The following is a 23,159-nucleotide window of genomic DNA, read 5'->3' on the forward strand; positions in this document are numbered from 1 at the left end:
TATAACAATATAGTTGAACTTATAATTCTTAAAAATTTACAACCCAATTTAGAATTTATCTAGTAAAGATTGTAAATTTCTGGAGTATTTTATTTATATTACTTGTTATAAAAATGTTTATAAAATAATTATTTTTATTAACTTTATATCATAGTAAGTTCAGTTTTTTAGTTTATCTTTAAAGTTTATTACTTTATTACTCTCCAATTAAAAAATGCAAATTATTAGATTAATATCCAAGAATAACTGCAATATTTTATAGTTTCAGCTTTACTATATCTAACTCCAATATCTATTTATTGCAACTTTAGGATATTAACTTATATAAGTTCAGTTGACTTATAAATTAGGGATATTAACTTTATTTTGAACTTTATTAATATGGTTAATAACTGCATTATATTAACACCAAAGATAAAGTTCAAATATAAAATAAACTTTACTCATACGTCCAGGGTCAAATATAACAACTGAAAATGAAAAAAAATATATATATAAAAACATTTGATAGATTTCATATTAGACTGCAGGAAATCTGTCTGTTTCTGAATTGACACTCGACGTATTTTTAATCGGTTTTTCTGATTTGTGCTTGAATCGACAGTATCTTCTAATTCCTCTTCTTTGTCATTGTCCTCAGAATCGTCTGAATTAATAACCTCACTCCATTTCCATTTAGAGAGTCTCTTGGATCTCTTACTTTGAGTCTCAAACTTCCGATCCCTATAAATGACAAAAATTGAATACAAAAGTTAAAAAAAGATTAAATAAACCTTAAAATTACATCTTCACTAAATTCACATTGAAGATTAGATTTGTATGGACTAAACATTGCACCATAAAAAATAATATCAATACTTTTATCACCATCATCCTGCAATAAAACACACATATAATAACATAACGAACATGTTAATATGAAAGATATACGCAAAAATAATACTTAAAACCAGCAAAATCAATACCTTAGAAGCTTTGTTCGACAAATGTGTTGTTTAAATTGGCATGTTCATCATGCAACTGAATCTAAAAAATCAAGTAAGTTAACATTCGCATAAAAGTAAATAAAAGAAAAAAAATATTCACTGATGCGATATAACAAAACTGACATTTCGCAACAACCCATTTTTTTAACTTTGTTTAGCAATAGATATAGGAGTGTCCTGCTATATTTATAGTATTAACTATAGAAGTGTATTAGGGTTTAATTTTAGATTTGCCACCCCTTTATTTAGGAAGTTTGTTGTGGTTAGTTTTAAGTTTTTATAAGATATAATAAAATAAAATGTGACACATAATATCTTCATTTTATTTTACGGTACTTTTAATTTCTTTTGTTTTTGTTTGCATAGATGGAGCCCATTTTTGTAGATTAGGCACATTAGATCACAAGTATTAATTACTTGTACATTAACGCATAATCGACTTGTACCTTTTAATCCGTGCGTCGATATTGAACTAGACAACTACCGAAACGTCGACAAAAATGTGTAGGTCGTCATGCTATCTTTGGATTTTTTTTAAACAGTATAGTTTATAAGATATGTCAAGATACGTTAAAAAATTATAAGTTTGGTATGGAGGGGTGAATTGTAACTAATTATCTATAATTTTGTTAAAACCTTAGGGATTTACGTGTAATAATTTTAGGGGCTAAAAAATAAATAATGTTTAAAAGACCAAACTACCCTCATTTTAGGGGTCTTTCTATAAATAAAGAGGGGGAAAAGTTCTTATTTTTTGGGTATCTTAAAATGCCCCTCCCTCATGCATTATAATATAGTGTATATAACTTATGAAAAACTTGCACCACGTATCTGTTTTAGGATAGGGTAAATTACACTTTTCGTCCTTTATGTTTGTAACGGGTTACAATGGATGATCTTTAACTTTAATAATTACAGTCACAGTCCTTTATTTGCAAAACTCGTTACACCTTAGGTCCTTTAGCACTAACCAAGTTAAGATTTTAAGTTAAGTTTGTTCATAGAAGGGCAATTTAGTGTTTTTACGAATCTAATTAAAATATTTTATAAATAAAAGAAAAACAAAATAAAAAACTTATAAAATATATACAATAATCTCTCTCTTCTAAAAACTCATCTCTCTCTCTCTCTCTCTCTATATATATATATATATATATATATATATGTAAACTCAGTCCTCCTCCCTCATCTCTCTCTTTCTACAAATTGGTGTCATCTACCTTTGCACCACCATCCACCACCCCTAACCACCACAACCTATCACTCATCCCTTTCGCCGCAAAACAGATATATCTCGTCGGAATCAGATCTAAACGGCAACACCATCTCCTTTGGGGGTTCATGGCGGAACCCTAACCGCCGCCGTCGTTTCAGCTTCTATAGGATCGTTTTGGGACCCAAACGAGTCGTTCAGAAGAGATCTTCATCGATATAATAGGCGGAAACAGATGTATTAGTGTTATTTCAGCTGTAATGCACGAGAAATCACTTTAAACTGTCTTTTGATTGATATCAGATCGATTACAATGCTGTAGACACTTCGGCAGAGCTTCGCTACCGGAATCAGAATCGTTACAAATGAATTGGCACATCAGGTATTTATAGGCTGGTGATTTCGCACGAAACTACTCATGCGAAATAGTAATTTCGCACGAAATTACTCAAACGAAACTAAGTTCACACGAAATTACAACTTCGTGCGAAATACCTATAAACAACATTTCTCGTTTTGCGTGCCCTAATCTATCTAGACCTATACAAGACTCGATACAAGACGAAGTCGATAGATGTATGCACCAACAGACTCCCCCTCGGATGTTGACGAAGTCTTCGGTGTCGAGTCTTCGGTTGTCAATCCTTCAGCCTTTATCAGTCTTCTCGCTCTCTCCAAAGATTCTCCATTGTAAGCATCCTCAATCAATCTCTTTCTCTTCTTCTCTTATCACTACAAGACCTGCACCACAACCTGGCTTTTAATCAGATCTCTTGATTGTCTTCAGACTCCCCCTTTCGATAATCTGGGATCGCAATCTGGAATTCTTGATCTTCAGGATCGTGACCTGAACTCTCCTCAGGTATCAGAACCTGGCTATTTTCAATCTTTAATCCTGCACATTCTCTATCACAAACATAAGTTTCACAAATTTAAAAGTTTGTACATTTAGAAAACACTTTGCAGTAATTCTTCAAAAATGATTTAATCTTTGACGACCACTTGTAAACATAACTTCTCTTTTCAAACTTTCCCAAACCAGTTCATCATGTTTAGCACTTGGAATTTTGAAAATCAGCTCTCCACTATCAGTTGTCGAAAATCTTTTTGAATTTTTCAAAATTTTATGCTAAAACACACTAAAATCTTTTTGGATTTTCGACTTAAATGGAATGCAGTAAAGAAATATTTAGAGACACTATTTTTGTGAGTTTGTGTAAGAGGATCATATCAGTTTTTGAGACAAATCACTAACACCGTTAAGCTTTAAACATTTTAAGTTCTAAACAATTCACCTAGATTGTCAGTATACTGATCCACTTAAATTTTCACACAAATTTCAACTGTTTCGAGATACGAGATTAGTGTTTTAATCACTTAAACTCATTCGTGTGTCCCACCTCTTGAATATACTCCCGTATCCAGATCCCAATATTCAGTCTTACAGGTGAATATACCTAGATGATATCTGTAAAGGGATAAATGCGAGACCATGAGAGCTCAGGCTATTGCTTCCGCAAAATCAGAGAGATGATGGTTCGACTTTAGGTGTGTTCCCTTTAGAGAATCTTTTTTTCAACAGCACATGACTAGCATTTTTAAATGTTTCATCATTTTTTGTACTAAGGGCGAGCTTTAAGATTAAAGCAAATGCAAAGTATTATTCGGGGACTAGGCCATTGCTTCCGCAAAATCAGAAGTCACGGGATAATACCCCAGATATCACTGAGCATAAAGACCTAGTATCTCAGAAAGAGGGATCTTTCAAACAAGATTTCGGGGGTTACCCATATATCCTAGAGATGTTCCCCACGAGATAAACAAGCTTTTTGTATTTAGGTTTATATCTCGAAGACAATCTACTAATTGTGCAAAAACCTACTGACACATCCTCAGTGAGATCGTTTATCACATTTTTGACTTTACAATTCTTTAGCGTGCTGTGATAGTCCACTGATGTACTATCATTTCCTCTTTTTCACAACAAACCTCAATTTTCATTTTTCAATGTTTTTGGCTTTTTAGATTTTATCATGTTTTTTGGATTTTTCAAATTTTTCGAAATTTTCTAAAATTTTTACTCCCCCTAAAATCAAAATATATTTCAATTTTGATTTTCTGAAAAATTTGAAAACAAACTGTACAATAAAATGACAACTGTTGTGAATTGCTTCAATTCGCCATCCACTTGGCATAAACAATCAGAACTCCCCCTTACAACAAGCTATTTTCCCATTATGATTTCAAAACACTTAAGTTTGTTTTAATCAAAATGGCTTTTTCGGAAAATTAGTTTTGTTGATTTTACCACTTGTAGGTTAGGGGATTACTTCATCACTTTGTTTTCTCAATCATTTGAATGAAAGTTAAATCAAGTTCAACTTAATAACCTTGATTAACCACTTGTAAGTGACAACACACTTTTCTTACCATTTGTAGGTATACTCAAACAAACATATTCAAGAATGATGTTGATTCCTGCTCCACGATTACCAACTTGGGAGCTCCGGCAAGTCCAGAGTTTAGTCATGATAGGTTCTATCCCAGATACTAACCCGAGATAAACCATCTCCATCTGGTTTTTTCAATTTTTTCTCATAAAATTCTTTAACCCCCTTCACTTTTCCATCAATCATTTTTCCAAAAATGTTTTGAACAGTGGGGTTAAAGACCTTTTCAACATCAAATTCTTTCTTTTCAGGAAAGAATTGATTTGAAATCTCAATTTTTCCAACTTTTGATTTCAAATTCTCAGCCCGCAATGGTGGAAAATTTTCATCATCCAAAGGCGGTACTGATTTCTCTTCTTTTACAACAACGTGTGGCTCCTCTGATTTTGTAGAATCAGATTCATCACCAGAACTATCACTTGAATTCTTAACAACCCACTTTTGGTTATTAAGTTTCTCCTTTCTTTTGCAAACACTTTTCGAACATTCACCAACCTCAAAAATAGAATTTTCAAAAATTTTAAATATTTTGGTTGGTAGTTTGTTTTTCTCAACAACTTTCTTTTTAAGTTTTTCAGAGACTTCCTGTTTTGATTTGTTTGCCATTTGACAATTCCTGGCAATATGACTAACTGTTTTGAATTAAAACAGGTTCTTGTCTGCTTTTTTTGCTGAGCAACACCTTTCTTCATTTCTTCTTGCTTCTTTGCATGGACTTCTTTGTTGGTTTGCTTTCTGAACACTTGCTCTTTTTTTGCTTCTGATGATTTTCCTGAAATAAAAACGGTTTTTGGTTTATAAGTTTTCTCATTTTTATAATTTTTCAGTGGAATAAAACCCAATCCTTTCTTTTTGAAATTACCATTATGACATTGTTTCTTTCGAAAATCTAAACCATAATTGTAACCCATGTTCTTGTTTATCCTTTGTTGAACTCTTGAGGTGTAAGGTTTAGGTTTTTCCATAAGATTTAAATCTTTTATTTCAGAAATATTAATTTCTGTTAGTTTGAAAACCTGTTTTATCATTTCTAGTTTAACACCTCTTATTGGAAAATCTTCATCAAAATATAATTTGTCTGAATCATTCAAAGTATATCCCACTTTGATTAATCCGTCATTCAAATTAGATTTTGACAATAGAAATTTTTTATTGTAAACCCGTTTGCCCTGTTTGACTTTTTGACTTGACGTGTCGGACTCTGACTTTGACTCTGATTTTAAGTCCGACTTTGACTCCTCTGTTTCATCTTTATCCAACACCTGATCGACCACTTTCTTTATTAACTCGGACTCATGATCAGTGTCAGACGATGTGAACGTGACATCAATATTTTCTGGCAAATTATCTGAAGACTCAGACTCCCACTGTAAGTTGGTTGCCTTTTTGACTTTTTCTGAATTTGGATTTCGAGGAGAATATCCATTTTCGACCGGGGGTGGACATTTGTTATAGACAACACTTGGTTTCTTACCAGAAATCTTCACTTCATCATCTTCTTTTGTTTCAGACTTCTTCTCTTCTGAAGTCTTTTCCTCTTTAAACGTCTTCATTCCTTCCACAATGGGGTAAATCCTGTCAACCACAAAAGTAGAACATGAGTAACTTTTTAATAATCTGTTAACTCTCTCGGTTTCTATTCTCTGAGTTTCCAGTTTCAACTCAAGCTCAGCACACTTTTCAGTGTAATAGTTGACACTATCAAGCTGTCTCATGTATGCTCCTTTGAGTGTCTTCATTGTTGTGGCTTGCTCACTGCTTGTCTCATTGTATTGATTCATGGCTTTGTTCAGGACATTGTATGACTCATTTACCATGTTCAAGTTGTATATCAATTCACTGTTTTGCTTTAGCAGAGACTCACAGTTCATACACTTCTCAGAAATTTTAACTGCATCAGCATCTGTTTTAATTTCAAACGCTGGAACTTCTTTGACTTTTCTTACTTGAATTTCTTCTTCAACCTTTTTCTTTTTCTCAACTTCAGCTTGTCTCTTTTGCTCTTCTTCTTCATATTTCTTGTTTTTCTCAGCTTCAACATTTAAATGTTTTCTGATTTTTTCTGCCCAATAGTCATCAGTATAATCATTAACAACCTGAGCAACAAAAGCTTGACCCTTTAAAATTTCTTTATCAGGACAATATTTATCCCAACTAAAATTTTCTCAGCTAAAGCCTTCTAGTAATCTTTCATCATCTTGATCTGATATTTTGTTCAACATACATGCTTTACTCTCTTCTGAAATAAATTTATCCCAGATGAATCCTTTTGATGAACTTCCATCATCTTGATTGACCAGACAAGCTTTCTTTGAATCTTCAATCTCCTTCCTAGCATGAGCAGTTTGTGGTTGTTGTTGTTGATATGGCTGTTGAGTAACTTGGTGATAAATCGCTTTTCGATAGTAGTCATTGTTTCCAAAGGGATTTTGAGCGCCACTTGCTTCACGATTGGTGCACTCTCTCTTGAAATGCCCCTTTTCCCTGCAACGAAAACAAGTAACTTTAGACTTATCAAATCCTAAAGTAGAAACATTTGCATCACGGAAATCATCTCTTCTCGTAATCTGTTTAAACTTTTCGGCTCTTCTCAACACGCTCGCCAAGCACCACTTTATATCCATCAACTCCATTTCTTCAGCATCAACTTGATCGTAATCCTCTTTTGTAAGCATTGGATTCCCGATCCTCCCTGCAACTAAACTACCATAAGATTCAAGCACAGTTACTAACAAGGACATATGACTCTTAGCTACTTCTTCAGAATAGTTTTGATCATTTTCGAGATTTAATGCAATGTTGCATTGAAGTACTTTTCCACTCTTTGTTGATGAAAAAATTGGATCGAATGATGGATATGATGAAAATCCCATTTTGCTACTTGATCCTTGAGATGAACTTTCAGAAGAACTTTTCACATTAAATGCAGTTTCAACCTTTGGAGAAATGTTGGTTTTATCTCTAACACCACCTTTGTAGTACAAGCCAATGTCTTGTTCTCCATCATAGTTCTTCATTCTTGCTATCTTTCGTTGTTCCATCTGTTGAGCTTCCAGTTGTTTAATAAACTCGCTCAATGGTAGCTTGTCAAAACCTGGTTTATTTTTCAACATCATGAGATACGTGCCCCAAACATCATGTGGCAACGCATCAGCCAATTTTTCAACTAATTCATCATTATCCTTTTTGATGCCTAATCTATTCATATTCTTCAATAAAATTGCAATATCTTTCAATGATCTGCTTGGTGTTTTCCGTTCTTAATCCACGGAAAAGATCAAATTCTTTTTCATAAGTGACTTTTTATTCTTGATCATTTCATCATTACCAAGAAACTTTGATTCTAATTCTTTCCATATCGAAAACGCACTTCCATTATTTTGAAGTAAGATCAAGATGTCTTCTTTAATCGCTTGCTGCAACAGACTTACCATCATTTTCTCATCTTTGTATTTCTTTTTCTCCTCAGCACTCAATTCTCTAATTGGAATTTTCACATTATTGTCCCCGACTGGTCTAGCATATTGAAATTCAGTATGTTCCCATGCATCTAAGTGATATGCTTCAACCCAGTTAGCAAAACGTTCGGCCCATCCACTAAACTCATCAATGTCCATAAGCTTAGGTGGTTTTTGAGTTGTCCCCGTCTCATTTTCAAGCATCGTACTTTGAGTAATAGTCATCGGACTAGCAAAGGCATTATAAAACTCGTTCTCCATGTTTCGGTTTTCAAAGATTCACAAACAGACTGTCTCAAACAAAATACCCTCTTCACACGAAATCAATCTTTCACACGGAATCAAGTTTCAAACGAAATCAAAATGAAGCTTCACACGAAATTAGCTTTCGTACGAAATAAACTGCTATTTCGTGCGGAATAACAATCTGATGAACACTTTCAAGCGAAATACCCATTTCGTGCGAAATCAAATGCTGATTTCGTACGAAATAATGAACTGATGAACTGCTTCACATGAAATAGTGATTTCGTGCGAAATTAATTCTGATTTCGTGCGAAATTACAGCATTGTTCAAACGAAATAACATCAGCTTTCGTGTGAAATTAAACTTTCGAACAGTTTTTCATTAATTTGATCAAGTTTTAAGCCGAATTAAGATCTGATTCTTTCTAGGGTTTGTTAAAACACATTTTCGCACAATATACTTGAAAATCAAGCCATTTTAACCATGAAATTTCGTTTAATTTTGAGAAGAAGGTGAAGAAAACAGAAATTGCAGCTGAAATGGTAAGAACTCTTCCTCCTGAGCTCTGATACCACTTGTAGGGTTGTTTTGGGACCCAAACGAGTCGTTCAGAAGAGATCTTCACCGATACAAAAGGCGGAAACAAATGTATTGGTGTTATTTCAGCTGTAATGCACGAGAAATCACTTTAAACTGTCTTTTGATTGATATCAGATCGATTACAATGCTGTAGACACTTCGACAGAGCTTTACTACCGGAATCAGAATCGTTACAAATGAATTGGCACATCAGGTATTTATAGGCTGGTGATTTCGCACGAAACTACTCATGCGAAATAGTAATTTCGCACGAAATTACTCAAACGAAACTAAGTTCACACGAAATTACAATTTCGTGCGAAATACCCTTGATTTCGTATGAAATGACATAAGTGTCATTTCATGCGAAATACCTATAAACAACATTTCTCGTTTTGTGTGCCCTGATCTATCTAGACCTATACAAGACTCGATATAAGACGAAGTCGACAGACGTGTGCACCAACAACTTCTATCGTCGTCCTCTGAACCGCCGCAAACTGTGTGCGCCGTCGTCACCCACATCTGACAAGCAAACAACACATTCCAACCCTTCTCTCAAATAAGCAACTGATTCCTATCAAAACCCTCATTATCGCAACTTTTTAATTCGTCCATTAAGGTATATCTAATGGTCTATGATGGATGACATATATTAATAATATCACTTTATTGTCGTATGTGTGCAGTGGCTTTATTTTCAACGATAATGGATGATCTTGAATTAATTAATTTGGTGTCGCAAGATATTAACATGATATTGAGATTTGGGTTTTGATAAAGGTGTGATATTATTAAGGGTGCAGGGGAGAGAGATGATGATTGTTTAGGTTTATTATTTTTATATAACATTCTTTTCTTCTATATTAAATGTATGTTTTGCCCTCATATGGGTTGTACATCATCTCACTTAACTGAAAGTTTTAACCAGGTTAGGGTCAAAGTGTAACACCCCAAAAATATAGATCCATATTATAAATTAAATATCGGTTACGGTCAAGATAAAATAACTAGGAGTAAATAACCTAGTTAATCATAAGTCTTGAAATAATGAGAACAAGTTGGTTAAAATACCCTTTAAATAACTTGCATAAAGTGGAGGGACTAAATATGGGCAAATGTAGTAAAGTTTTGATTAAATCAAAATTAACTCAACAAAAACACACACATACGTGTGTTCCTGCGATCTCCATGGGAGCTTCTAGAGCTCAAACCATAAATTCCAAGAATTCACCAAATTGAAAGGGGAAATCAAGCCCAAATCAAAATCCAAGCATAGATTAGTGATCACCGCAGTGAAGTGATCATAAGGTATGTCAAAATTGTCAATTTGGTTTCATCTCAAATTCTTGATAAACTTGGGAAATCGAAATCTGAACTTGATTGGTTGAAGTTTGGATGAAATTAGGGATGAAATCATGTCTAGGAATAAACCCTAGTCATTATCTTGTTGAATTAGTGTTTAAACTATGAACTTCATGACTATCCACCATGTGTGTTTAGTGGGTTTTGTTGAAACATGTTAAACACTAGAATTATGGTTGTTAATCTAGTGTATTAGAGCTCTATCAAGTAAATCCGTAATGTTGATGTGAAAAATTAGATATGCACTTATAAAATGATGTTTAATCTTGGCTAAATAGTTAGTCATGGACTTGATTGTTTATAGTATGAAATTATGCACTTTAGGTGTTTGATATAATGCCTAAGAGAAGATAAATGTAGAAAATCGGACTAAAAACGCATATTTGATTAATATGGTGAATTATGCGATATGTGTTATGAATAGAGTTCTAAACATCTATGGTTGAACTCTATAGGCGAGGAAACCGAGTTTTCAAACGGACAAGCCAGGGGCGATACGCGCTTGAAAGGAAAGCCTTGAAGGTACGCAACTTTTAGTTTCGTTACATTATGCATAAATATTGTTCTTAGAAATGTTAATGGAAATGTAGTGTAATACCTGAGTTTGGTAAGTCATAGAAGTGACGAAGTTCACTCGACAAACCAAACGGGTCTAAATAAACGGATAAACTAAGTTTGATATGTCATTGAAGTGACGAAGCTCACTCGACAATCAAACGGGCCAAATCAATGGTATAATTAAGTTTGGCTTGTCTTTGAAGTGATGGCTATCACTCGACAACCCAACGGGTCAAACAATGTTGCATAATCGGTTGAAATTGAAGTGGCTTGAATGTACGTAACTATGGTTTCATTACATTGTATTTAAATAGTGAGTGTAGCTTGTTGAATTAGAATTAGCATTAATGGCGAATCCGTATTGTCGTTGAAGTGACGGAGCTCACTAGACAAATAAAACGGGTCAAAATATTGGTTGGAATAATGTTTGGATTGTCATAGAAATGGTGGTTTCCATTAGACAACCAAACGGGTCAAACAAGGTCAAATCTTGAAATGTTGAAGTGAGTTGCTTATTACTAATTGATTTAATGGTTGAACGCGTAAGCCGTGAAACGGACACGCTAAACTTGACGCAAATAAGCCCTTGGATACGGGTCAGAACTTTAGCATGGTGAAATTGTAAAAATTGCGTTGATGCATATGCTTGGATTATGAATAACCAAGCATGACGCTAACGCGCGTGCAAACCACGAGGGGTAGTGAAACACTAATGTTTGGTAAGCCCGGGAATGTGTAACATTGTTGAAAACAAGTGATGATAACAAAATAAGTTGTAGGACTTACAAACAAATGGGTCGAATAATCAAAAAATGGAATTATAGGCTAACTGCTCATAAATTAGATTTTAATGCGAGCAATGATGGTAAACGGATCCGTAATTAAATTACGGACCCGTAGGGAAAAGAATTACGAAAAACAGACAAGTAGAAAAAAAGTTATGCATATTTTAAGTTGGAATTTTTGCTAGATTCGGAGCTGGGCATCTGCAGCTCAAAAGAAACAAACGTTCTGGAAAAATAAGGCCGTCACGTTACGCGACGGCGAGACCACATATGAGTCTCATGACGTGACACCGGTCGCGGCCCGCGAAAGGATGCTCTTAACGTGTCGCTGTAATATACGAAAAATAATAAGTATATTTATAAAAAAAAGTAATATTAATAATAATTGAAAGTCTTTATGATTTAAAAAAAAGAAATTTGTTATGCATGTTGTTGGTGTTATACAAAGAAAGAGATTGAATTATTGTATTTGTATATAATAATAAAAGAAGCATATTTCAAATTCACCAGAATTTGCGGCAAACTTGTTCTTGATCTCTATGGCCATACTTTTTCATAATTTTGAAACACAATCTCTAAAACTAATCTGCCGAAGAATTAGGATGCGAATGCGATTGATATAATCGTTCCTTGATAAACCCATTCAAAATCACTTCTAAATTTCATCCATTGTTCCGCACAACTGCCGCCGCACCACCACTGCCGCACACCTTAGTTCCGTTCCGCACGACCGTCCGAAGCTCTTATTGTGTGTCTCCAGTTACCTCCGTTCGACGCCACCGGTCCCGTCATTGTAATTCTCCGATCTCGATCAGCCACCACACCCCCACGTTCGATCGACCGCACCGCCGCACAACCTTACCGCCAAGAGCCGTTCGCCACCGCACCATCGTTCGAAGCGGTTTTGTTTGTTCTGTTAGCCGCCCTTAATCTACTTTGTTCTTTCGATTATTTGAGGTAAATCATTCGCTCTCATATGCCTACGTTTAATCAGATGGTATACGTTTTTCTTTTCCGGCGACTATAGTCATTAGAGAAGATGACTCGTTTTTCTTTAAAAAAATAATATGGCATTTTGACTATTCATCTTCATCAGTAGGTTATACACATAAATTATAATTATTAATATGTTAGAAACAAATAAATGAAAAAGGGTTATGGTGCTTAAAAAAAGTACATGTGCTTATCATATGTATTGTGGCCATAAATTGGTAGAAATATGGTTTACGTCAAAAATATTTGTAATATCATATATATACATACGTATAAAATGTGAGGGTATTCATATATTATAAGTTAACTTAATTAATGGCTATGATATGGGGTGAAGCCATTTTAAAATCGTTGGCATACGGAGATTTGTCTAAACCAACATGTAATACACAGGTGTGTTGTTTAATAATAAGTTATTTTGTAAAACAAAATTTTTAGGATTTGGATTCTTGTCGCTGGAAATTTCTTAACAAATAAATTATTTAACGGGAATGATGTTTTTAATTAAACTAACTTAGATAGCGGGATCATAGGTTCTTGATTATTTGAAGACGACTAGATTTTGTGTTGCCTGCTAACTAAGCTATGGATTCTGTTTTCTTTTCATCATAGTATATTTATTCAAGTCCGTTACTTTGTAGTACGGATGTTTTCGCTACTTGTCTCTGTTTCTTTCGTTATACGACTAGTATATATAGTAGCATGCAATAGACTTTAGATCTAGTACTCGGTATTGCATGTTCCCCTATGATACATTTATTTCTGATACGGCTTTGTACTCTGTCACCCGAGCAATTATAAGTTAAGACTTGTCGTTGGGGCGTCAACGACATGGCACTCATCGTGACGGTGCGTAACTAAAGTTCACGGCGTCTCTAGCTTGTGCTTGTGTAGCACTTGGCTCCTAGAGGCGGATAGATCGATCTTAGTTCTGACTCCTGACTCCTGACTCCTGTTGAGATGGAATAATGTTTGTACGCCTACATGCACGATCTCGGCGCATGGACTATAGCCATGTATGCCTCAGTTTAGGCTCGTGGGTGCTTCTATATTACGTGACTTGTTTTACTGTTATATGTTGTCACGTATGTCTTGTCTCTGTTATGATATGATTATATGCATCTGATTATGTTCAGTATCTGTTATCTGTTCAGTATAAGTTTTGGGGTTCAAGTTATAAAAGTATTTGTTTTAGTGCCAGAATTTCAATCTTTGTTTTCAGCATTTGTCTGGTGTCCGCCTCAATATTTGTTTAGAACTGTTTTGTTTCCAGTATCGGGTTGCATAATCTTTACAAGTATTAGATTACTATGTTTTGAAAACTCATGTTGTCTGAATTATTTGATTAATTAAATATATATTTTCAAATTAGAAATATAGTTGTTTTGTTAGATAATGTTTTGCTAAGAAATTTGAGTTTTCATTAGATTTTGATCTAAACCTAAATGTTTATTCTTAATACAGTAATTTCGATATTTTTCTTGTTTTAAAGGAATTGGGATTTTTAAACAATATTAAATTATAAGTAAAACTATTTGAAAGAAGGAAAATTGTTTTAGTTTCAAATGTGGTTCAATGTCAGTCTCGGTTCAGTTTCCATTATGTGGTGTTTCGTTCCTATTTGTTCGTCTTTACATGTACTGTTGATTTCTCCATTACTGAGCAACTTTTTGGCTCAGCCGTAGTTTCTTTCTGGTTTTTGTCTTATTTGTTTGACAGGTAATTTGGGAAACGTGGGGAATAAGTGAAGAGTGTCGTGAAGATAAAGATTTATTTTTATTTCGGTAATGTAATGAAAATGTAATTAGAATCTTTTGTTTTCAACATTATGGGTTGGTTTTAGTTTTGATATCTGTATGAGTGACATGCCAGCCTATTCTGGGTTGGGGTGTTACAATTATGGTATCAGAGCAAAGACTCTTTCATGTAGAAAACTTAAACCTTAAAAAAAAAAAACTAAACCTGTGAGGTAATTGGTAGACGTTGGGTTAGGATTTCAACTTTTGATCAACTTTCATACTTGTCAGTTTGTCGTCTTTGGGTCTATCTGCTCGAGGCGTTTCTTTTGTTAATCGCTACTAATCTGCTTATGATCATGTTCTGTATCTGAATCTGTTTTAGAATCAGCCGCATCTCTTTGATATAGTATCCGCATCGGTTTTGTATCGAAATTTGTCTCAGTGTCAGTTTTAGTTTTCGATGTAGATTTAGATGTTGTGTTTGGTTTATATCTATTGTCACATGTTTTAAGTGTCTGTATTAGTATTTGTTTTGCTTTGGTGTTGTCTCCTGTTCCACACCAGTTTTATGTTTTATCAAGATAAACACTTCTACGTTTGTTATCTTTTCGTTATGTCTTAAAATTATAACAATTGACCATGCTTCTTTTATCGTTAGTATTCCTTTCCTTACAATTTGAACATGTCATTGAGATACATGGCGGGAGGACAATTAGGGCACAGTTGTAAGATAATTGACAATTATGGTCATGAACGTAATCGTGAATTATTGTGCGCTTTTAGATTCCTGTTATGTAGATTGATGTCTATCCGAATCTACTTAAGTCTTAGTACTCTTATGTTTCATATGTTTGATATCTTTGTCGGATCTAATATAAATTTCGATCCGATTTAGTCCTCGTTTATTGTCACCTTAAAAGTTCAATATTAATAAGGTACCATATTTTGTATCTGAATCTATTATGTTTGTTATGTATCCGTTATGTTGATATATGTGTGTTATTCGTACTTAGGGGAGGCGGGGTGGAGTAAGTATAATGCGTGATAGCCAAATTCAACGAGTGATAAAAAAAATTCCCACCGCCACCATAATATTATAACGCGTGGAAGATGCTGAAAAGTATAACGCGTGATGAATTGATTTTGTGAGAGGAATTGTTGGTTGGGGGGAAATTGTTGGGTGTGGTAGTGAGTGATGACCATTGCCACTAAAAAAAAGTTGTGAGTGATGGAAAAATGGTTGATGACATGGCGGAACTTGATTGGGTGTTTGTGAGTGATGGAATTCTATCACTAATGACCACCCCCACTCCTTTTAGCAATTTTGAGGACAATTTTTTTAGGAGGGTAGAATTGTAATATACGAAAAATAATAAGTATATTTATAAAAAAAAGTAATATTAATAATAACTGAAAGTCTTTATGATTTAAAAAAAAGAAATTTGTTATGCATGTTGTTGGTGTTACACAAAGAAAGAGATTGAAATATTGTATTTGTATATAATAATAAAAGAAGCATATTTCAAATTCACCAGAATTTGCGGCAAACTTGTTCTTGATCTCTATGGCCATACTTTTTCATAATTTTGAAACACAATCTCTAAAACTAATCTGCCGAAGAATTAGGATGCGAATGCGATTGATATAATCGTTCCTTGATAAACCCATTCAAAATCACTTCTAAATTTCATCCATTGTTCTGCACAACTGCCGCCGCACCACCACTGCCGCACACCTTAGTTCCGTTCCGCACGACCGTCCGAAGCTCTTATTGTGTGTCTCCAGTTACCTCCGTTCGACGCCACCGGTCCCGTCATTGTAATTCTCCGATCTCGATCAGCCACCACACCCCCACGTTCGATCGACCGCACCGCCGCACAACCTTACCGCCAAGAGCCGTTCGCCACCGCACCATCGTTCGAAGCGGTTTTGCTTGTTCTGTTAGCCGCCCTTAATCTACTTTGTTCTTTCGATTATTTGAGGTAAATCATTCGCTCTCATATGCCTACGTTTATTTAATCAGATGGTATACGTTTTTCTTTTCCGGCGACTATAGTCATTAGAGAAGATGACTAGTTTTTCTTTAAAAAAATAATATGGCATTTTGACTATTCATCTTCATCAGCAGGTTATACACATAAATTATAATTATTAATATGTTAGAAACAAATAAATGAAAAGGGGTTATGGTGCTTAAAAAAAGTACATGTGCTTATCATATGTATTGTGGCCATAAATTGATAGAAATATGGTTTACGTCAAAAATATTTGTAATATCATATATATATACATACGTATAAAATGTGAGGGTATTCATATATTATAAGTTAACTTAATTAATGGCTATGATATGGGTGAAGCCATTTTAAAATCGTTGGCATACGGAGATTCGTCTAAACCAACATGTAATACACAGGTGTGTTGTTTAATAATAAGTTATTTTGTAAAACAAAATTTTTAGGATTTGGATTCTTATCGTCAGAAATTTCTTAACAAATATATTATTTAACGGGAATGATGTTTTTAATTAAACTAACTTAGATAGCGGGATCATAGGTTCTTGATTATTTGAAGACGACTAGATTTTGTGTTGCCTGCTAACTAAGCTACGGATTATGTTTTCTTTTCATCATAGTATATTTATTCAAGTCCGTTACTTTGTAGTACGGATGTTTTTGCTACTTGTCTCTGTTTTGTATCGTTATACGACTAGTATATATAGTAGCATGCAATAGACTTTAGATCTTGTACTCGGTATTGCATGTTCCCCTATGATACATTTATTTCTGACACGGCTTTGTACTCTGTCACCAGAGCAATTATAAGTTAAGACTTGTCGTTGGGGCGTCAACGACATGGCACTCATTGTGACGGTGCGTAACTAAAGTTCACGGCGTCTCTAGCTTGTGCTTGTGTAGCACTTGGCTCCTAGAGGCGAATAGATCAATCTTAGCTCTGACTCCTGACTCCTATTGAGATGGAATAACGTTTGTACGCCTACATGCACCATCTCGGCGCATTGGACTATAGCCATGTATGCCTCAGTTTAGGCTCGTGGGTGCTTCTATATTACGTGACTTGTTTTACTGTTATATGTTGTCACGTATGTCCTGTCTCTGTTATGATATGTTTGATATGATTATATGCATCTGATTATGTTCAGTATCTATTATCTATTCAGTATAAGTTTTGGGATTCAAGTTATAAAAGTATTTGTTTTAGTGCCAGAATTTCAATCTCTGTTTTCAGCATTTGTCCGGTGTCCGCCTCAATATTTGTTTAGAACTGTTTGGTTTCCAGTATCGGGTTGCATAATCTTTACAAGTATTAGATTACTATGTTTTCAAAACTCATGTTGTCTGAATTATTTGATTAATTAAATATATATTTTCAAATTAGAAATATAGTTGTTTTGGTTAGATAATGTTTTGCTATGAACTTTGAGTTTTCATTAGATTTTGATCTAAACCTAAATGTTTATTCTTAATATAGTAATTTCGATATTTTTCTTGTTTTAAAGGAATTTGGATTTTTAAACAATATTATATTATAAGTAAAACTATTTGAAAGAAGGAAAATTGTTTTAGTTTCAAATGTGGTTCAATGTCAGTCTCGGTTCAGTTTCCGTTATGTGGTGTTTCGTTCCCATTTGTTCGTCTTTACATGTACCGTTGATTTCTCCGTTACTGAGCAACTTTTTGGCTTAGCCGTAGTTTTTCTTTCTGGTGTTTGTCTTATTTGTTTGACAGGTAATTTGGGAAACGTGGGGAATAAGTGAAGAGTGTCGTGAAGATAAAGATTTATTTTTATTTCGGTAATGTAATGAAAATGTAATTAGGATCTTTTGTTTTCAACATTATGGATTGGTTTTAGTTTTGATATCTGTATGAGTGACATGCCAGCCTGTTCTGGGTTGGGGTGTTACAGTCGCGCACCGCGAGGGCCTAGAAAACTGGTTAAAAATCGTTTTTCTCGAATATTTCGCATAAAGGTTGTGTTTTAATGATCTTTAAAGACTCAAAACTAATGTTTAAGTTGGTTTTCAATGTAGTTGAATGTTATGTTACTCCGGATGAAGGTCAAGCATGAAACAAAGACCGAACACACATCGTTTTAAGCTTCCGCGTTGATCTCACTTTGCTTTGTTATATCTGAATCTTGTAAACACTAAGTACTACATTTTGAATGTGTTAAACTTGATGGATGATAACCGAATACTACGATCATGTACGATCGTTAACCTAACAAAGTTTTTGTAAGCTCGCATTCTTGAAGTAATTTCACGTTAAATGACATAAATCTTGTTTATTTGAGACGGGTGTTACACAAAGGACCTAAGGGGTAACGAGTTTTGCAAATAAAGGACTGTGACTGTAATTATTAAAGTTAAAGGCCATCCATTGTAACCGTTACAAACATAAAGGATGAAAAGTGTAATTTACCCTTTAAGATAACTAGTCAATGTATGTAATGGGGCTTTATCAGGCGTGATGGTGGTGATTTTTGAGGCATGGAGTCCCATAGAGTCCGGCAACACCAATATTGCCGGCGCTATGGGGTGATTTTGGATGAAGCCGTTGTGTACATAGCAACGTGAAGGATCTGCAAATCTTTCCCCCACTCACACACATATATACATACATATGTATTGTATAATTGAGGGGTTATTAATTAATTAAGTAATGATGAGGTAGGGGCTTTATGAGTTATGACTACGGACTCTAGTGATATAACGCCTCATAAAGCATTTGTATGACGTGGCGCGACACGTGTCGCATAACGCCCCACTTTATTACTAAAAATGACCTTACACAGTATTATATGGGAATTACAGAAAAACCACCACAGCCCTGGTCACTTTGCCATAACCACACGTCGGATGCCCTCCTAGAATGCATGCATCGGTTGGAACCATTCGCTATTTGAGTTCGGCCCCCTCATCCAATACAGTCCCACTGCCAAACCTGATGAGTGTCTCCCACGTAGTGGAAAGCGTCTGCCACCATCATCTATGTAGAGAACTTATGAGTGAATACATATTCATTCAATAAATACAAGGCTCATATGCCATCTTTATTCTTGTAGGAATGAGATCAAATACAAACACTTGTGTTTGTAAGAACCGTAAGAACATTGACAAGTGTCCCTCAATAAAAAAATAGCTTAAGGGTAATTTAGATCTTTTGACCATATTTATTTATAACTAATTAAAAATAATACTAAAATACCCCTAAATCCATGCAAGTTTAATTCAAATCAAAGTTTGAATTTTTTAACATATCCATAATCGAACCAAAAAAAATATAATTAGCACTACACTATATCATTAGCATAACATCCTTCATCATTCTCCATTATCAGCACATCGTCCCCAATCGCTCTCTATTATCAACATAAACGACATTAGCACAACATCCTCAGTCGTTCTCTATTATTAGCACATCAGATGTGCTGATTATATCTACTTTTGGTTTTCAGATTTAACACAGATGTGTTGATTATATCTATTTTTGGTGTTTGTTTGTTATATATTTTGTAATTAACACATAATCAGCACAATTGTAAAACACATTTTGGTAACTTTTTTAAAAGTCACTTTTCAAAATAAAAAAAAGTATAGCAATATGGTACTCATATTAAAGATAAAAAATACTTGATTTTATGGTATAATTTTTTTAAAGAAAATAATGAAGTATATAAATGTTATTTTAGTTTAAAAAGTCTTGGTGGAATTTGTATTTAATGGAAAATTGTCAAATGACTAGCCATTTTACGAAATTGCCCCCAACTTTTTAGTAGAAATTTTTAATTACAAGGGTTTTATTTGTAATCAATACTAACAGTTGATTTAAACTACCAATGGCTCAGATATGTTCTTACGGTTCTTACCGTTAGCACTGTTTGTACAGGATCTCAACCCTATTTTGTAACATTATATGTTTATTTTTTTTTACCCAGAACTACTTTAAAACTTTTTTAAGCTTCTCGGTTTTATCTCAAGCTATTAATATGGAACGAGTTTTCTTTTAGGAATGACAATTTCTCATGGTTTTAACACCTTTTCAGTGGAAAATAATAATGTAATTATATATCGGTTATATATTTTATGGAGTTACATAAGTACGGGATACTTTAATATGGAGAGGATCATGAGAAAACTAAAGTAGAAACTCTAAAAAATAATACACTTGGGACCACCAAAATTTATTAATTAAAAGAGTTATTAATTAATCGATAAATTAATAATTATTAATTTATATATTAATTAATATTTTATTAATTTATAGTAGAATTAGGGGTTATTGAATTAGGAGGGTTATAGAAGTCTTTTGGAGGGTTATGAATTAGGGGTTCCAAATCCAGCAAAAATAAATGTATTAGATGCAATGAATCTTGCAATTTCAGCATGGACTATGGATGTTCGTGCAAATACAATTGCGAACTGCTTTCTTTATTGTAAACTTCGATCAACAGATAACATGACTTTTGAGAACTCAGATGAAGGTGGTGAAAGCACTCAAGAACTCCAGAATTTGATCAAAGAGTTGGGTTATCGCAATACAATGGATGTCGAAGATGTTCTGACTCACCCAGAAGAAAATGTAGTTGCACAGTTGTTGTTGACTGATGAAGAAATTATTGAAAGCGTTATTGGAATTAATAAAGATGATATCGATGAAGAAGATGATGAAAGTTCTACAATGGAGCCCCCTTCGCGAAACGAAGCTATTAAAGCGGCAATCACATTGAACAATTCTTGTTGAGCTATGAGAAAACAACACTAGAAGTTCTTACCATGCTAAGGAAAATTAGAGACGAGATTCAAGAGGAAATTGATTTCAACAAAAAAACAAAAGACAATTGAGTCATTTTTCAAGAAACCTTCATAAATCATTCATGTAATATAATATGCTATATATAAGGAATTATTAATTTATATTTTATATGGGGTCTAAAGAAATTATCAAAAATGTATTATCTTATAATTTTAGCGAATTATTAATTTAACACCCTATCCCCGAGTCGGGACCGGCAAAAAATATTATCTTAGAGAGTTTATTAAATAATCGAGTATTAATTTATCGAGTTTCTACAGTACATCTAAATAATGAGAAAACTAGAAAACTAACTTAAAAAGCCTAAAAAAACCTAAGAAAAACATACCAATTTTTTTTTTACAAATTTTTATAAAAAATCGCTACTTTTTATATATAAAAAAATTTCAAAAAAATAAAATAAAATTTTGTTGTACTGCACATGTGCATTAAATGTGTACTACACATGTGCATTATATTCGTATTAGTGCACATGTGCAATACAACAATTTTTTTTGTGAATTTTTTTCCATACATAAAAAATAGCAATTTTTTATAAAAAAATTGTAAAAAAAAATTGGTATGTTTTTTAGGCTTTTTTAGTTAGTTTTTTGGTTTTCTCATTTAAACTAGTTTTCTCATGATCCATCCCCTACTTTAATATTACCCATCAATATAATCTGATACTAACACTATGGGGTGTGGGGGGCTTGGATCGGGGTATTGTTCGACACGTGGTAGTTGTGGGCTCCACCAGTTCACACCAAAAAAAGTGGGGTGTGGAAGGGGCGTGGCCAGACGACCAATTTTTTTTTTATTTTTTTATATTAATCATAGAATTTAATAAAGTAATTTTAAAAACACATTTTATTTATATTAAATAACTACAATGAAAAAATACATTACATCACCAAAAAAAATCAATCATCTTCCTCTTCGTCATGTTCTACCAAATCAGCTCGAAGGTTTGAATTTATTTCTCTTGACTCGATTAGATTTTGGTTTTGCGTTCTCTCTTCGTCACTAATGCCTTCGTTATTTGATTCGGTCTCCTTGCCATAATATTCAAGTATTGCATGCCCTTCATCCTCTAAAATCATGTTGTGTAGAATGATGCACGAGTACATCACGTTTCTTATTTGATTTTTTTCATACAATCGACAAGGCAAGCTCAAAATGCGCCACCTTTTCTACAAAACACCAAATGCTCGCTCGACGTCTTTGCTTGCCACCATCTGAACTTTGTTAAACTTATTCTTTTAGGATCTATGGTTTCATCTCTTGAAAATGATTTCACAAAAACAGCTCACTCAGGGTAAATTCCATCAACAAGATAGTACTCATACTTGCATTCAACCTCATTTACAAAAAAATGTTCCTTTTTGTCCAACACCATTTATTAGATCACTGAAAAGGCGCGAGTGATGTATAATGTTTATATTGTTATGTGAACTGGGCATACCAAAGAATGCATACCAGATCCAAAGATCTTGTGATGCAACAACTTCAAGAATCATAGCGGGCATTCCATGATATCCGCTTGTGTGAGAGCCTTTCCATGGAGTTGGACAAAGTTCCCACTCCCATTTAATACAATCTAAACTACCTATTATCTTGGGGAGACCATGATGTTCAGCGTGATTTTCCAAAATTTGTTGCATATCACTAAACGTCAGTTTTCTCAAGTATCTTTTCATATATAGTTCAATGATATACACACAAAAAACTGTGAAGACTTTCCCTAGCCACTCGTGCTAACATTTTTAAATAGTCATTCATTATGTCGGAACTATTGCCGTAAGTCAATTGTCTTAGGGCGGTCGTAACCTTTTGCCACGTGGTAAATCCTAAATTACCATGCGCATCGGGTCTTTGTCGGAAAAAAAGCATAATTATCCTCTAAATCCTTTGATATTTTTAAAAATAAATTTTTACTCATACGAAAATGACGCCTAAACATTCTTTCATCAT

The 23,159-nt window shown here is 33.9% G+C and overlaps 1 protein-coding gene and 1 long non-coding RNA gene across 2 annotated transcripts; both read left to right on the plus strand.

Annotated features, from left to right (window-relative positions):
* The first annotated feature begins 10,097 nt into the window (after positions 1 to 10,097).
* LOC118487258 lies at positions 10,098 to 15,012 on the plus strand. Its single transcript, XR_004881050.1, has 3 exons — positions 10,098 to 10,244; positions 10,754 to 10,820; positions 14,354 to 15,012. It is a non-coding gene; the product is annotated as an uncharacterized LOC118487258 (long non-coding RNA).
* Positions 15,013 to 20,759: 5,747 nt separating this feature from the next.
* On the plus strand, positions 20,760 to 21,137 carry LOC110881742. Its single transcript, XM_022129908.1, has one exon. It carries the CDS (start codon positions 20,760 to 20,762, stop codon positions 21,135 to 21,137), a length of 378 nt encoding a protein of 125 aa, XP_021985600.1.
* The last annotated feature ends 2,022 nt before the right edge of the window (positions 21,138 to 23,159 follow it).

This window comes from Helianthus annuus, chromosome 15 (assembly GCF_002127325.2).
Source record: "Helianthus annuus cultivar XRQ/B chromosome 15, HanXRQr2.0-SUNRISE, whole genome shotgun sequence".
Classification (NCBI taxonomy): Eukaryota; Viridiplantae; Streptophyta; class Magnoliopsida; order Asterales; family Asteraceae; genus Helianthus; species Helianthus annuus.

Coding starts and splice junctions, on each gene's coding strand:
- LOC110881742 (XM_022129908.1), top strand. CDS start 20,760: ATGAATCTTGCAATTTCAGCATGGACTATGGATGTTCGTGCAAATACA.